Source organism: Artemia franciscana, chromosome 9, assembly GCF_032884065.1.
Source record: "Artemia franciscana chromosome 9, ASM3288406v1, whole genome shotgun sequence".
Lineage (NCBI taxonomy): Eukaryota > Metazoa > Arthropoda > Branchiopoda > Anostraca > Artemiidae > Artemia > Artemia franciscana.
Window position 1 is genome coordinate 37,571,321 of NC_088871.1, and position 16,947 is coordinate 37,588,267.

The 16,947-nt window shown below is 34.2% G+C and overlaps 1 protein-coding gene across 2 annotated transcripts in view; it reads right to left on the reverse strand.

Annotated features, from left to right (window-relative positions):
• Positions 1 to 15,539, reverse strand: part of LOC136031370 (dihydropyrimidine dehydrogenase [NADP(+)]-like) — a 79,576-nt gene extending 64,037 nt beyond the window's left edge. Inside the window, exons 1-2 of one of the 2 annotated variants that reach the window (XM_065710874.1) lie at positions 15,423 to 15,530; positions 5,892 to 5,986 (exon numbers count right to left, since the gene is read on the reverse strand). In XM_065710874.1, the coding sequence (XP_065566946.1) occupies positions 5,892 to 5,930 (39 nt within the window). In that variant the 5' untranslated portion in view covers positions 5,931 to 5,986; positions 15,423 to 15,530. Of the gene's footprint in view, positions 1 to 5,891; positions 5,987 to 15,422 lie in introns of both variants that reach the window. The other variant, XM_065710875.1, reaches the window with a different exon arrangement.
• Positions 15,540 to 16,947: the final 1,408 nt, after the last annotated feature.

Consider the following 16,947-nt stretch of genomic DNA (forward strand, 5'->3'; position numbering starts at 1 on the left):
GAAAATTTCCATAAAGGGAGAGCAGGATTTACTAGCATTATTTAAAAAAAAAACAATTAAAAAATAAAAGTGAAAAAGCTTTTTCAGCTGGAAGTAAGGAACAGCAATAAAACTTAAAACAAACAGAAATTATTACCCATATGAGGGGCTCACCTCCTTCTAATACCTCGCTCTTTACGCTAAAGTATTTTCGGTAATTTCAACTACTTATTCTACGGCTTTTGTGATTCAGGGGGTCATTCTTAATGAATTGGGATAAAATTTAAGCTTTAGTGTAAAGAGCGAGGTACTGACGATGGGGCGAATCCCCTCATATATGTAATAAAAACATGAGAATACAAAAGTTCTTTACGTAAGCTAATTTATAAGTTACGTAAATCTTTTACCAATAAAAAGATTCGTAAAAAATTAAAAGTTCTAGTTGCCTTTTTAATTAACCAAAAAATCGGGGGGCAACTAGGCTTCGTCCCCCGCTCTTTTTTTCTCAAAATCATTCGATCAAAATTATGAGAAAGCCATTGAGCCAAAAAAAAAAAAATATGCAAATTTCGTTTTGATTATTCCTCTGCGGAGAGCCAAAATAAAAACATGCATTGATTCAAAAACGTTCAGAAATTAAATAAAAAAAACAAGTTTTTTCAACTGAAAGTAAGGAGTGACATCAAAACTTAAAACGCACAGAAATTACTTCGTATATGAAAGAGGCTGCTTCCTCATCAACGCCCCGCTCTTTACGCTAAAGTTTGACTCTTTCTCTCAATTCTTCTTTCTAAAACAGTAAAAACTTTAGCGTAAAGAGCGGGGCGTTGATGAGGAAGCAGCCTCTTTCATATACGAAGTAATTTCTGTGCGTTTTAAGTTTTGATGTCACTCCTTACTTTCAGTTGAAAAAACTTGTTTTTTTTTATTTAATGAAAGTAAGGAGCGACATTAAAACTTAAAACGAACAGAAATTACTCCGTATATGAAAGGGGCTTTTCCTCCTCGACGCCCCGCTCCTTGAGCTAAAATTAGATTCTTTCTCGCCACTCTACTTTTTAAAACAATAAAAAACTGGAAAAGCCCCTTTCATATACGGAGCAATTTCTGTTCTTTTAAGTTTTAATGTCGCTCCTTACTTTCATTTCAAAAAACTTGTTTTTTTATTTAATTTCTGAAAGTTTTTGAATTAATTCATGTCTGATTTTGGCTCTCCGTACATAAATTATTAAAATGAAATTTGCATATTAATTCTTTTTTTGGCTAAATGGCTTTCTCTTAGTTTTGATCAGAAGATTTTGAGAAATAAGGGGTGGAGAAGGAGGCCTAGTTGCCCTCCAATTTTTCGGTTACTTAAAAAGGCAACTAGAACTTTTAATTTTTAACGAACGTTTTTATTAGTAAAAAATATACGTAACTTAAGAATTAACTTACGTAACAAACGTTTATATTCTTATATTTTTGATTATATATATGAGGGGGTTTGTCCCCTCGTTAATACCTCGCTCTTCACGCTAAATCTTAAGTTTTGTCCCAATTCTTTAAGAATGACCCCTAAATCAGAAAGGCTGTAGAATAAATAGTTGAAATTACTAAAAATAATTTAGCATAAAGAGCGAAGTATTTATCTCCTCCTAAATACCTCGCTCTTTATGCTAAAGTATTTTTAGAACCCCTCATATGCGTAATATTCTCTGTTCGTTTTAAGTTTTAATGCTTCTCCTTACTATCAATTGAAAAAACTTTTTCATGTTTATATTTTCATTGTTTTTTTTTTAATAGTAATGATAGAAAATCCTGTGCCCTTTTCATTGAATTCCTCTTCCCCCATGAAATATTCCTCCAAGGAAAGATCCTCCCATATAGCCCCATCGCCTGAACCCCACACCCAAACCAAAAAAAAAACCTGAAAACGTCGGTACACTTCCCAATAACCATTACTGTATGTAAACATTGGTCGAAGTTTGTAACTTGCAGCCCCTCCCCCAGGGACTGTGGGGGGGGGGGGGGTAAGTCATCCCCAAAGACATTGTTATTATGGTTTTCGACTATGCAGAAAAAAATGGCTATCTCAAAATTTTGATCCGTTGACTTTGGGAAAAAATGACCGTGGGAGGGGGCCTAGGTGCCCTCCAATTTTTTTGGTCGCTTAAAAAGGGCACTAGAACATTTCATTTCCGTTAGAATGAGCCCTCTTGCAACACTCTAGGACCACTTGGTCGATACGATGACCCCTGGGGAAAAAAAACAAACAAACAAACAAACAAATAAACACGCAACCGTGATTTGTCTTCTGGCAAAAAATACGAAATCCCACATTTTTGTAGATTGGACCTGTGTGATTGGTGTGATTGTGTGATTTTCGTTAAGATCCTATAAATTTTAGGGGGTGTTTCCCCCTATTTTCCAAAATAAAGCAAATTTTCTCAGGCTCGTAACTTTTGATGACAAAGACTAAATTTGATGAAACTTATATATTTAAAATCAGCATAAAAATCCGATTCTTTTTATATATCTTTTAGCATCGAAATTCCGTTTTTTAGAGTTTCGTTTACTATTGAGCCGGGTCGCTCCTTACTACAGTTCGTTACCACGAACTGTTTGAAAATATTATTTCGACACGTGTTCAATAGTTAAAGTTTATTACGAAAGGAAATTTAAAGGAATTTCAAAAAAACCTGGAAACCTTCTAGACATTGCTTTTACCCTTAAGAATTCACGATTGTTCCCTCTCCTTTATCTCTAAAATGATGGTAAAAATTTAAATTGACGCAAAGATAATGAACCTCTATATCTTCTTTAAATTTAACTCTCCAGTAAGTGAATTAAAGTCTTAAATTGTAGCTTGCACTAATCAAATTTTGAATTTTTCGTTTATTTGTTTTTCCTTTTTTTCCTTTTTTTGTCAAATGATTTAATTCTTCTAAAATGATGAATTCTAAGGAGAAAAAATAACAAGAGTATATTTTTTTATGAGACACTCTAAATTTTTGCAGTAATGCAGCAGAAACATTGTAATAGTAATGATCTGAATTTTGTAAATTATATTAAATACGAATATAAATGATTTTTAACCTCCTTTGGTATTTTAATCTCTATATATTTTATGTAGGACTGAATTCTGTAAATGACAGTATTTTTCATCTTTAACTTCTCAATGGTATCTGAGATAATGTACCCCTCGGACTTCATATTAAAAAAAAAATTTGTAGGAAAAGCTTATGAGGATGTAAAGTAAAACCTAATATGCACATTGCCCTATTTTAATAAAAACTTGAGTTTTTACTTCGTTCGCTGCATCACCTTGAAAGAAAAATATTTGTGTACGGTTTATTGTGCATATTTCTAAACCTAAAAATGGACAAAATTAATAAAAAAAAGCAAAGTATTTCTGATGGAAGTTAAGGGCGAAGATGAAACTCAAAACGAACAAAATTTATTGCTTCGCAGTTTATGCAGAATATATGGTTCGGAAAAACAGATTCGTGATATTTCTCTAAATTTGTAGCATTTTAAAAGATTAGCGCTTTACTGAAAACTCGTCTTACTTGAGGCTTCCAGAGAATCAAAATTGTATGCTGAAATTTACTGATCTCATGACAAGTAAAGACAATTTAAGAGCCTTATAAGTTAGTTGGACTTAGGTGTTATACCAACCACACTGTTGTTCTTGATCTGAGTAAAACTGGTTTCTCTGTCTGTATTCGGAGATAATTAGCCTAGTCACAGTGAAATAAACTACTATGTAGGTATATTTTAATTTAATATTTAGTATGTAGAGTTGGTTAGGTTAGGTATTTAATATAATGCGTTTAATAAATTGGGTGTTAATAAAGATCCAAGCATGATCAGAAGTCTAAGCTAAATCCAAATAACTTGAATTTTAAACCTTCTTAAGAACCTTGGAAAAAATATTCGGAAACCTGTTATATAATACCAAAATATGACTATAAAAACGATTTTACTATACAATAATTTATCTAGAAAATAACTGTTCATCTAGAAAGTCATATAAAATAGAATAATAAATTATCCTGCCGTTCGAATATAGGAAGATTCCAGTTTCTTATAGTTTCATTTTAATGAAAATTGTCATTTGAGACGAATTTCCGACCGGTTCCAGATAATTATACTGCTAAAAAATTCATCAGTTTTGGAAAACCAACAACATCTTTTTTTAAGCCTGAATTAAAACGTTACTTCGAACAATTAGTTCAAAAAGTGTGGGAACACATGCACTAAATTAAAATAAAAAGAAAAACGAGGGAATGATGGAAAAAAATTGTTCATATACATTTTCGTTACGTTTTTATGAGTCATACAAACATTTGGGGGGGAGGTCGAAAATCCTGGGTGGCCTGCTTTCCATAATTCACTGTTGTAGTTTCCTAATTTTGTTACAAAGTTATATACTTCCATCATATGTTGATGTGTGATGTATTTGATATATTTGATCATTCTTCAGTAGGATTAACCTAACTTTGCGTCTTGGGTATGGTCGCTATAACACGTAAGTATCCTTTTCAGTAAAGCGCTAGTTTTTCAACATTTTTTAAATTTAGGGAAATACTAAGTTTTTTTTAACCAATTTGCAGATATATGTTGAATGAATTACGAATAAATAATTTTTGTTTGTTTTTATTTTTCACTCTTAACTTCCTTCAGAAAAAAAATATTTTTTCTGAAAATATTCAAATACTTTTTTGCTTCAAACTCCAAGATAAAATGTTATTTATATTGCCTCTAGTGTATATAAGATGACATGACGTGCAGCCTATCGCCCCCCCCCCCAGCGCACAGGTCTGTATTCGGGATTTTAAGTCAGAGAAGGGGAAAAAGCAGGTGTTCTACTATGAAAAGATTTTCTTTAACAATAAGGTAGGTAAATGTCTAATTTAGAGCTTATTGAGAAACAGAGACGTAAAGAAAACAATTCTTACTTCATATTATGCAGAATAATTGTAGCTAACACATTGTGCGTGGAGCTCCCCTATACTTTACACCCAACCCCTAATGTGCAATTATACAGCCCGAATTATACATTTTGTACACAATCCACCACTTGTCATTATTGTTTTTCTGGTTTTTGTTTCGTCCCAGTAGATCCAATTTACGGATGAAGTATAGCAGAGCTGCATACAAAATGCGTTAGCTACAATTATTCAGCAATTTATGAAGTACGAGTCTTTTTTTTAACATGCTTCTTTCTCAATAGCAGCCAATCTATTATTGTAGGTTCAAACCTCCTCTTGGTATTCTTATCTGGTATCCTTATCTGATACTGTCTAATATAAACGCAAATCTGACTTAATCTATGTATTGGTAAATATATCACAGTTCATATAATTGACTTACCAATAAAGTGAACATACCGCTTAATGCCTTTTTTATGTTCTTTACGAACATAATAATCACTTCTATCGCAAATTCAAATTTAAGCACTTTTTGAGCTCTTAAAAATGACGAATTTTCAATTAAAGTACGAGTTATCGGCCGTTTCCGACAAAATAATACTATGTTTTCTCAGCACCATTTTCTTGGTCGTTTTCGACAAAATAATACTACATTTTCTCAGGGCCAAAATTATTTATAAGGTTAGGTTAGCTTAGATTAGGTCAAAAAGTGCTTAAATTTGAATTTGCGATAGAAGCGACTATTATATTCGTAAAGAGCATAAAAAAGGCATCGAATGGTATGTTCACTTTATTGGTAAGTCAATCATATGAACTGTGATATATTTACCTATGTATTTACGTTGTATTATATACTATATATTTATGTTGGAATTCAGATGAAATTATCAAATTTATTTTCACAAATTTTTATCTGCAATTAATATTTTCATTTCAAACATCAAAAATGGAAAGGTAACATAGTCTAACATATAATTTTTTTATGAAGTAAAACAGTACCTCTATATCAGGTAAATCTTTACTTAACGCAGGTGCCATTTTGTATATAGGATATTCAAAATACGCATTAACACTGTAGCTGTAGCGAGTCCAATCTGAAACATAGACGCATCTTGATTTTTTTTTCTTTGTCAAGAGGGCTCGCCCAAACAATAAACGACAGATTAGCACCAAACCAGTCTTTTTGGCACGACTCTCCTAGTTACATAATCAAACCGGTGATAAATTCTAATTATTTAAAACAAAATGATCGTTCCCACTGGTATCGCACAATGTAAACTTTTGGGGTCTACCCCACCTTCTTCTCAAGGGCGTCCATAGAAAATTTTCCTGGGGGGAGGAGATACCAAAATACTGGTTTTGGGTGAGGGGCAGACGAGTATATTTGAAGATGTGTTTTCTTAGGAGCAAGTTTATTTATAAATACGTTTAGAAAAAAATCAAATAAAAGAGTGACTAACTTTGCATGAAAAATAAAACAAATCTGAGAAAATTTTAAACGTCGAAGACTCCTGTTAAAGGGGTCAATCCATTTAGCCAATAATATATTTATGCATTACGTATTATTCTACATTTGATCTTAATCCACTAGGAGTCTGATCAGGAAAATCCGACTCAAACCAAAATTGCGGAAATATTTATTGCTTCCCAAAGATTGTAACAGTCTAGACTTGTCTTTAAACACCTTCTTAAAACATCTCCCTCTTAGAACTTAAAAACATCCTCCGAGAGGATATTTTGTGCTTTTCTTCATGCCTAGAAGCTTCATGTATCATCCCTAGATCGACAGATTTCCAAAATCTTAAAGCCCCTAAAGTGGGTTTCTGCCAAGATCTTTACATTTCTATGGGCCCATACTCAAAACTCACCCTGCCTGCAAAGATACCACATTTTGGTTTAACAATGGCCATGTAGTGTAGACCCTCTTTGTTTCGATACTCCAATGCAACTGAGTGATGTGGGCACAATGTAATTTTTTTTTTTTTTGGACCAGGGAACTTTGTATCGAAGGAGTCGTCTAGAAACTTCGAAAAGAGCTCATTCCATTGGAAATTGAAAGGGCTAGTGCCCTTTTTAATAGTTAAAAGTGATTGGAGGGCAACTAAACTCCCTCCCACACCTACCATTTCCCCAAACACATTCAATCAAAATTTTGAGATAGCAATTTTGTTCAACGTAGTTGAAAGATCCCGTCTTTGAGGATGACAGCCCCCAACAGCCCTCAGGGCATAAGTTGTAACTTATACCCTGGGGGCATTTAAGGTTTATATAGAAAGAATACTCGTATAAACTTCGAAGGGGGCTCATTGGATCGCTAATCAGCAATTGTAGTGTCCTTTTTAAAATTCAGAGTGATTGGAGGGTGGATACCCTCACCCCTACATACCTTGTACTTTCCCGAAATGCATCTGACAGAAATTTTTAGATGAACGTTTATTGTCGTAGGAAATTCAAAAAGTGCTCATTCGATTGAAAATTAAGGACTAGTGCCCCTTTTCATATCAAAAAGTGATTGAAGGATAACTAACCCCTCTCTCATGCCCACCATTTCCCCAGTCACATACAATCAAAATTTTGAGATAGCCATTTTGTTCAACGTAATTGAAAAGTCCAAAAATTCTGTCTTTGAAGATCACAACCCCCTCCCCCACCACAGCCCTCAGGGCAAGGGATGTAAGTAATGCCTTGAGGGCACATGTTTTCATTGAAAGGGTGATCGTATAAAATTTGGAAGGGGCTCATTGGATTGGTAATCAGAAGTTATAGTACCTTTTTAAAATTGAAAATGATCGAAGGGCGGATACCCCTACCCCACCCCAAAACAGCACAAGCCTTCTCAAGACTAAAACACAGTTTGCGCTTTACTGAAAACAAAATATGTTTGAAATGTTTTCACCTTTCTTACTTTCATAAATGAAAAAAAATATGAAAACCTTAACGAAGATATGTCAGTATATGTCAATTTAACTGAAAATCCACGGTCATTTGTTGTTTGTTGTTTTGTTGTGTTTTTTTTTTTTTTCAGTAAAGCACAAATTGTGTTCTGGTCATAGTATCAGCCCTACTTATGTTAATTTTTGCTTATTTGAGTTTGACTCAAATAAGCATAATTGACTTTTAAAATTATCTGTCTTTATTTTTGCTCATTCTTGGCTTAATGGAGCTCTTTACTTTTCTTTGGAAAACTTGTCTTATGAAAAAAGTTTTTTAAATTAGTACAAAATCCATTCAGTTTATTATCGCCCAAAAAAGTTATAAATCCAAGAAAATGTACCCTGTTTTCAAAAAAAGAGCAAAACACTCCCAAAACAGCAAGCAATGTTACAAAATGTAGAATTTTACATTTTTTGTTTCTAGAAGAAACAAAAAATTTTCATCTGGATGCAGGTCTATTGTTTTTTCCCAGGGTGATCGTAACAGTATTTAAAACATGTATTTTACGCTTCAAAGCTGCAGTGGAAGTAATGCCACAGGGTAGCAGTACTGGATTTCGCGAATTTGATTCACCTTTTTTATAATAAAATTAAATTTGGTGATCTGTAATTGCGTATCAGCTACCATGAAGGGGAGAGGGCGAGTCGTTCTGCAGATAGTGATAGGGGCTGAGGCCATCATAGCTGATTTAATGTCCAAACTGCTAAACGTGCATGGGTTTTCAGGTAAATGTAGAAAGAGGTAGGGAAGGGGAGTAGGAATTAATTAAATATTTTTGTATGTAACATCAAGTATTGCAATCCGATGCTTAGGCCTACTGGCTCAGAGGTGGAAAATGCAAGACAGGCCATCATGAGTCCCGTCAAAAATTTTTTTTGGAAAGTGGCAAATGCTACAAGGAGCTATGTTTTCAGTAGTTTTAAATTGTAATATTTCTTTTTTCTATTTATATGGAATACTTCAATGTATTTAAAGGTATGTATTTCATGTATTTATTGATCAGAGCATCCTATTGTAGAGGTTGTGATGGCTCCAGCCACGTAGAAGATTAAAATTCGCGCTAGATCCATCTTAGTGGCTAGCAAATCTATCCCTGGCTGTTGCCTGTTAATCTGCTTCCTGTGAACAGTCTGGTATGGAGACTTTGACCGACGAATTCTTCTGAATGGCGACTGCTTAAGAAGGTTGACTTTTGGATTTCTCGAGTCCTGCCAAATTTATTGTTAAAAAATTTATCAGTTGATTCTTTCATGGCGAAGAATACTTTTTACTTGTTTTTGCTAACTAAACAAAAACATGAACACTGCTAAATAAAATCAGTAGAAAAAAAAATCTGTTTAAAAAAAGTTCGGTACATTTCATTTTATTCTTATTGCAGCGATTTGATTGTTTTGTTTCTTTTTCATTTTGTAATTTTTTCTATTTTATTTTTTGTAAATCCTTTAAATTAATAAATAGTATTTACGTGTTTGTTGGAGTGTCATCAGAAGAGGCTTCTATGACAAAATAAGGTAACATGGCTCTTTATATTGCATTTCTCTGAGAAAGATTTTAAAGGGTACTGTATGATGTTTGTTGTAAACATATGTGTGATTACACGCATTTATGCATGGGCCTAATATTTTATTTCAAAGTATGGTATTTGTTAGAAGGCCTACGAGAAGGTCTACTGACAAAAGTTTATACTTTCGCCAGTTTTAGATTTGTATCTTAGACTAAGAGACCTGATTTAAAAAATTAACTGAAAACTATCTGCTGGGCCGAAAGTATGTACATAGCAGCCCGAAACTGAGGTTTTTGTACCACCTGAACTTACACCCCCACGTTCCTGGTACAAGAGTACTGATACACAGAAAATAGTGTTAGGAGACTTATGCACAGAAAATATAGTTAAAAGTTAAATACAGAAAAAAGTAAGGGAACAATCTTCTTTCGTCCCCTCCCTCGAAAAAATTAAATTTATATTTTGCTTGGTCTTATTGATGTTTTAATAAACGTTGACTGAACCATCCTGACGTATATTCTCTTTTGAATTCGTATTCCAAATTACGCGTCCGCCTGATGAAGATATGCCACCTGAATTTCATAGTAGATTTTTTCCAGTGAAGAAGGGGGTCTATCAAGGAGTAGTCCCACCGCCTGGTCTTTTCAACAATTCTGATATCAACGCTCAATATCTTTGACTGTACTCATTGCTTTTATCGTCAATTATTGTCTTTAATATACTATTATGACGATATTTTCATTACTAGTCAAGCCCTGGAGCAGATTACATAAATTTCTGAAGCTTTTTAAGCTGAACTCCAGGAAAAATGGATCTCGACTCAACACAAAGGAATCGAAGAACATATCTGCGTATTTTCCTTCGTGGGGGGTGTATTTTCCGTGGAGGGTATTTTCTAAGGGGGGAAGTTTATGTGGTTGGATATTTTTCCGGAGAGGTAGACGCCTAGAACCATAAAAAGCATCTTATTTCTACTAGAACAAATGGATAATGTTTAGGAGGATTTTTTTTCTTTAATGCCTTTTTTCAGTATTCTTTAGTGCCTTTTTAGCATGCCTTTTTATTTGTGCCTTTTTTAAATGCTTATCAGTGTCTTTTTTCAGTATTCTTTCGGTTTCAAAGTTTAATACCTTGTTGTTTTATCAATAACCAGTGGTATATTAATATGAATGCTCAACGTTCTCCAGGGGCTACATTTAGGCCCCAGAGATCAATGATCAGTCCCTATAGTTATGTTTTATTTGTGTTTTTATATTTAATAGATCCTAAGTTAATCGTAGTAGTAGTATTAGTAGCATATATTCAGTCCCTGTTGGCTAGTCCAAAATCCGTCACATCATACCCAGAAAGTTCCAACTTAATAATAAAAACCTTTCCTGAAATGTTGGTGTTCCACCCTTCTGACAATCTACTTGCTCATAGTTCATTTTGATTTAGTTCAACATACATCTATAATTTTCTTGAAAGCTTTGCGTTAATACCTTTAACTTGAGTTGTAGCAGGAGTAGCAGTTTGCATTGCACCTTTGGTTTTCTTCACCATCTCCCTTAATACACAACGTCAGTTGAACTTAGTACTAAAATGTTCCAAAGGTGCTGCTGATGTGTCCTCTTGACAAACTGTATGTGTGTAGCGTGTTTTGATTTGTTTCGAAACTAGTGGTAGCAGTAGGATAGTAATTTGATTTAGTAGGTGTATTAGTGTCAAAGGATTATGGCGGTTGACATCCTGAGATACAGAGTTACTAGACCTTTCAACTATTCTGAACAAAATGGCTATCTCAAAATTTGATTTGAGGTGTTTCGAACATTTATTAGCTTGGAAGGGGGCTTTTTTCCTTAAAAGTCACTTTTGACTCTAAAAAGGACGCTAGAACTTTTAGTTTTTGATCAAATGAACTATTTTAAAAGTCCGTGTGATAGCCCTGCGCTTCTATAATACTGCTTGAAAACCTGCATGCGTAGTATTTTTTTAATTGAAATTCTCCCAAAACATTCACTAAAAGTTTCAGCTTAATACCCTTGGCCTCATTAGCCAAATGAATCATAGTAGTCGTAGTAGTGGCATACATATAGTGCCTTTAGGCTAGTTCAAAATCCGCCATATCATAGCCAGAATGTTCCAAATTAATAATGTAAGCCGTTTCATAGAGTTTGCTGTTACACCGTTTTCACAATCTACTTGCTCATAGTTCATTTTGATTTAGTTCTTTGTCTGCCTAAAAATTACTTAAAAGCTTCAGGTTAACAACCTTAGCTTCAGACCCCCCCCCCCCAATGTTTTGGGAAGTCAGTAAAATCGTGGCATGATATTTTCGAAAATCGTGAGCCACAATTTTTCCGACGCCGCCAAAATCTTTTGTTTGGTTAAATAAAGACCACAAAATTACTGACATGTCATCAACAGAGGTCTCAAACTTAGTCGGTAAACACAGTAGTTTTACTGGCGACTGCTGTTATTTTGCAGCTAGTGCAAAAATTTTCCTTTTGAATAAATAAAGAACATGAAAATAGCGACATGACATATACCAAATCTCAATCTTGGTCGGTAAAATCAGCGGTTTTACCAACTTGTGCAGTGATTTTATGTATTGCATTTGGAACGGACATTATGCTAAATATTGACAAAAAATAGTCCGTAAATATGACCAGATAATTGGTAGAATCCCTCACTTCACCATCCTCCCCCAGAAATTTGGCTAGTAACTACACTGCATGTGGAGCCCACTTCCTGTTTGTAAATATCAAGTTAAGCTGGTCGTGAAAAGTGAGTAAAGTATTCAAAATAAAATCTTCATGTTTAGAAGAATGAATGAAGTCTGGAGCATCAAAGTTTCCCTCTTGCAAAACATCTTCAACTTCTATAGCAAAATATGAATAGCAGGGAGCACAAAGGATTTTGGTTGAAATATCTTAAAACTTCAGAAATTATACCTCTTTGTATTTGATCCCACCACAGCCTCCAAGGCAAGGAATATAAACCCTGCAGTTTTTCAATTTTATACACATAAGAAATATCATTAAGAGAGGGAGGAGTGTTTGACACTGGGTGTGTCCAAAAAGGGCAAGGGTATCAAGGTTAAAGATTGGCATATGACGAGGGGTAAGTTGAACTAAATCAAAGAAACTGTGTATCTAGGTTGTCAGAAAGATGCATTGTCAATGTCTTAGGAGCAGGTAAAGGTGTTAAATTGAAATTTCCTGGGCTATTAATGCTACGACTGCAAATAAGACTACTTCCAGTTTTATTTCTTCTTACGTTCTAAACATTTTTGAAAGTCTCCTGAGCTTTTAGGAGACTTGAGACATGACATACCCTTTTACTGAAATAATTTAAATAACTTTTTCCACAAAACAAGTTTTTTCAAATAAAAGTAGAGCTCAATTAAGCTAAGAATGAGCAAAAATGAATAAGTAATAAATAATGTCAATAATAATCAATAATAATAATCAATCAATAAATAAATAAAACTCAAAATGAACAAAAAATACCCAAGTCAAACTCAAAACAAACCGAAATTAACATGAGTAGGGCTGACAACCCCATACTTTCTCAAGACTAGAACACAATATGCATTTTATTAAAAAAAAAAAAAAACAGGGATTGTCAGTTTAATTGACATATACTGATATTTATATTCCTTGAAGTTGTGATTTTTTTTTTCATTTATAAAAGTAAGAAAAGTGAAAACATTTCAAATGTGTTTTGTTTTCAGTAAAGTACAAATTGTGTTCTAGTCTTGAAAAGGCATGGGGGTTATCAGCCCTACTCATGTAAATTTTTTGCTAGTTTTGAGTTTGACTTGGCTATTTATTGTAATTATTGTTCTTTCTGAGTTACATTTATTTATTGATAATGATTTGTGGTAGTTTCATTTTTACTCATTCTTGGTTTAACAAAGTTATTTACTTTTCTTTGAAAAAGGTTTTTAAAATTAATGGGTTTTTGTTTCTATTGACATATTCTTTTTCAAAGAAAAATTAAACTCTTTTTGTTTTTTTTTGTAAAATAATTCATAATAAGGGTTGCTATTTGTATGTTGGAGAAACTTTTTCAACAATTTTTATTCCTGACACAGACAGTATTTTTTAATTTAATTTTATAGCTTCTGAAGTTGACTTGAAAAATATAACTTATTATCATTCCCAAAAGATTCTATCTATGCTCTTTGACAACCTGGATACACTTGAACTCTTTTTATTTATTTAAATTATAAGAGCAGAAGTGGTAACTTGCAACTAGTAATTGTAAGACCAGAAGAAGTAAAAAAAAGTTTTAAATTAATACCCCCAGTTGTTCTCAATATATTGCTGAGTTGTCTTATTAGCAATCATAACTACAATGCCTTTTTATTTATTTTTAAAGCAACATCTAGTTTTAAAGCACTATGGGCCAGTTGGATAATTGGAGGGGGGTTGACATGCCTAGTATCCCTAAAGACATTTCTGGACCGTTTGTACCTATTGTGTACTGAACAAAATGACTGTCTCAAAATTGTGACAGGATGCATTTGGAAAATGAATAGGCTTAAGAGAAGGGCTGCTTGCCCTCCAATCTCTTGTTACTCTTAAAAAGGCACCAGAATTTTAAATTTTGAATTGGATCGGCTGCTTTAAAAGCTTCAATGATAATTCTAGCCATTGTAGAGAAGTGCTGCCTATGATATTGCTTATATACCCTCTTGAAAACCTACATGCCTACAGTTTTTTCCTTTAATTGAAACTCCTAAGCATTCCCTAAAAGTTTCACCTTAATACCATCAGCATCATTAGTTACATTAACTGTAGTGGTACCATTAAAAGTATAAATATAGTGCCGTTTGGCTAGCTCAAAATCCCCCACAACTTACCCTTAGAGGTCTAAATTAATAAAATAAGTTGTTCTTCAGATATTGCTTTGTCATCTTTTTAAAGTTACATGCTCTAATTTTTTTTTTTTTTTTTTTAGTTCAACATTGGCCTAAATATTGCTTAAAAGCTTCAGTTTAATACACTTCACTTGCACAGTAGCAACAGTTGTAGCAGCATTAGTAGACACAGCATTAGTTACATAGCACCTTTGGTTTCTTCAACATCCCCCTCAACACACGCTGAAAGTTTCAGCTCAAAATATACCATCAACCATTGCTGAAAAATTTCTGATGTGTCCACTTGACAACCTGTGTGGGCAATGTGTATTTCTATTTAATTCCATACAGTTTCTGCATATCCAAAATTGGAAAATTTCATCTAAGTACCAGAAGACATAGTTGTAAAAGTAGTCACAATAGTGACTACCTCAAAATTCACCTTTAGGCACAGTTATATTAGGAGTCACAGTAGTAGTATTGATAATGCTAGTAATAGCAGTGATAGTACTACTAGCAGCAGTAGTATTAATCCATTGCTTTTTGGTCAGTTGAACATCGCTCTTGTCAAGTCCTGGAAGTTTCAATTTAATACAATTAGCCATTGCTGACATGTCCTTTTGATAGCCTGTATGTTCATATAATACAAAAACAGAAGATAGAATAATGAGGACTTTTCTTTCCAAGACAGCAAATGAACAAAACCTATTTGAATATTTCATCCCTATATCTAAGGGCCATCTATAGCAAAGAAAATAATAAAAAATAACACAAAAAAAAACACTTACAATCAAAGTTCTTGGTTAAAAATCTGTTTTCTAAAATAGCCTTGGCATCATTACTTCTTAAAAAGTCCAGCCAAGACTGTGTGATAGAAGTTAACATTTTACAAGCTAAAAAGGTTAATTCATTTCACTAGCTGTATTTATTAAAAACTAGAATAATTTCTTATTGCAATGTTTGCCTTTTCTGCAACTAATCTTGTAGTTCTTTTGGGATTGGGCTTGTTTTTATGGGTTCCTATTTCTGTTTTATTTTGGATTTGATTATTTTCTATAATTAATCTTATTTACAAAAAAAAATTAGCAGCAGTAACTGCAACTGGGTGGTCTGAAAACTGAATACAGGATTATAGGCTAAATTTGTGAGACAGAACATTACTTCTACTCATATTTGATGTTTCCAGTTTATATTTATCCTTTAATGTTATTTTGAGTGGTTTCCCTCAGCATTTGACTCCACTTACCTGGATTCTGAAGTTAGCAAATTTTCTCTATCCCCATGGGGACTACCAAATAAGAGGATTAGCCAAACAAACAAAATAAATCCAAGTGTTTCTTCTTCTTCCCAATGTATAAAGTTGCTATAAATGCGCAGTTGCCGAACGTTGTGTTTCCTTGACAGCATAGAATACGCTAGCATAGCCGTTTTTTGCGTACTTCCGGAGATAGTCTGTGCAGAAGAGAGCAATATCAAACGATCAAGAGGCCGTATTGGTACTGGCGGGATTTTAATCCTTAAACTGCTGGGAACAGGTGGTTTGAGTATTGCACTTCCAACAGTTTCGGTCTACCTCAAGAATTAAAGAAGAATTCAAGATTATCTTGATAAGTCTTCAATCAGTCTTTGCCGTGAACACATCTTATGAATATTGCTACCTGACTTGCTCTTGCCCTTACTGACAACTATTGTGGTCCCGCCCACGAATTTTGATAAAATTTGATAATTTCACCGGATGTATGCCAGGTGAAAGACTTGTCTTGAATCCCGTGTTGAATTTCATTTCACAGGCTAGAAATGCAGGTTGTTCAGCTGATAATATCGTAAAATTGCTTGCGATTTTTACAAAGGAGAGATGTTAATTGAAGCAAAGAAGATCTTGTGGGCTGACACTTCTATTACTAGGGTAACTGAGCGCCTCAAAGTGACTGATAATGTAAGCGATATGGTTCGAGCTTTTGATCTTTGTGACGAGAAAAAGATAAGCCTACCTCATTATCTGATTTTCGAGCCAGATCAGGTCCCGTGTGTGCCAGGGGAGACAACAGTTACGTTAAATCGAAAGGTTAATGAACTCTACATGGAATTTAAAAGCTTTGCTGAGCACCATAAAGCAAGGTCAGTCGTGCAAACTATTTTTGAAATGAAACCTCCCCCACCCGCAAAACCGTCCTATTCAGTTATTGTGAAAAATCCACCAAAAGACTTGAATAATCCTGACGCTCGAAAAGATTTCCTGGATACAGCTTGTGGGGGTGTCTGTTCAGGCATAGTTGTTTTGAGGCCTAGGAGGGATGCATGGCAAGTAGTTCTGTTGGACAAGGGTGCCGCCAATACTCTAGCAGACGCATTAAGCAAAGCAGACCAATCCATTAATTCTAAAGTGAAGAGTCCTGCCTTTTTCGGTATAGTACGCCAAGTGCCTGACGGACTATCTAAAAGGGACCTATGCGATCTCGCTAATAACTGTACAGAAGTTGTTCAGTTAGGAAGTACGAGGTCTTTTCGATTAAAGTTTGAGTCACGTGACCACCTAAAGTATGCCACTGAGAATCCCCTTGTTATTGGCTACGAGCGTCTACCCATAACTGAGTACAAGTTTTTGCCTACCCAGTGCTACAAATGCCAGTGCTACGGTCATACTGCAAATAACTGTAAAGCTTCCCCGAGATGCTCTAAATGCGCTGGTGACCACCAGAACTCCAAAGAAAACCCCTGTCAACTTTTCATGAAATGCGCTCTCTGTGGCTCCTCCGGCCACCCCTGTTATT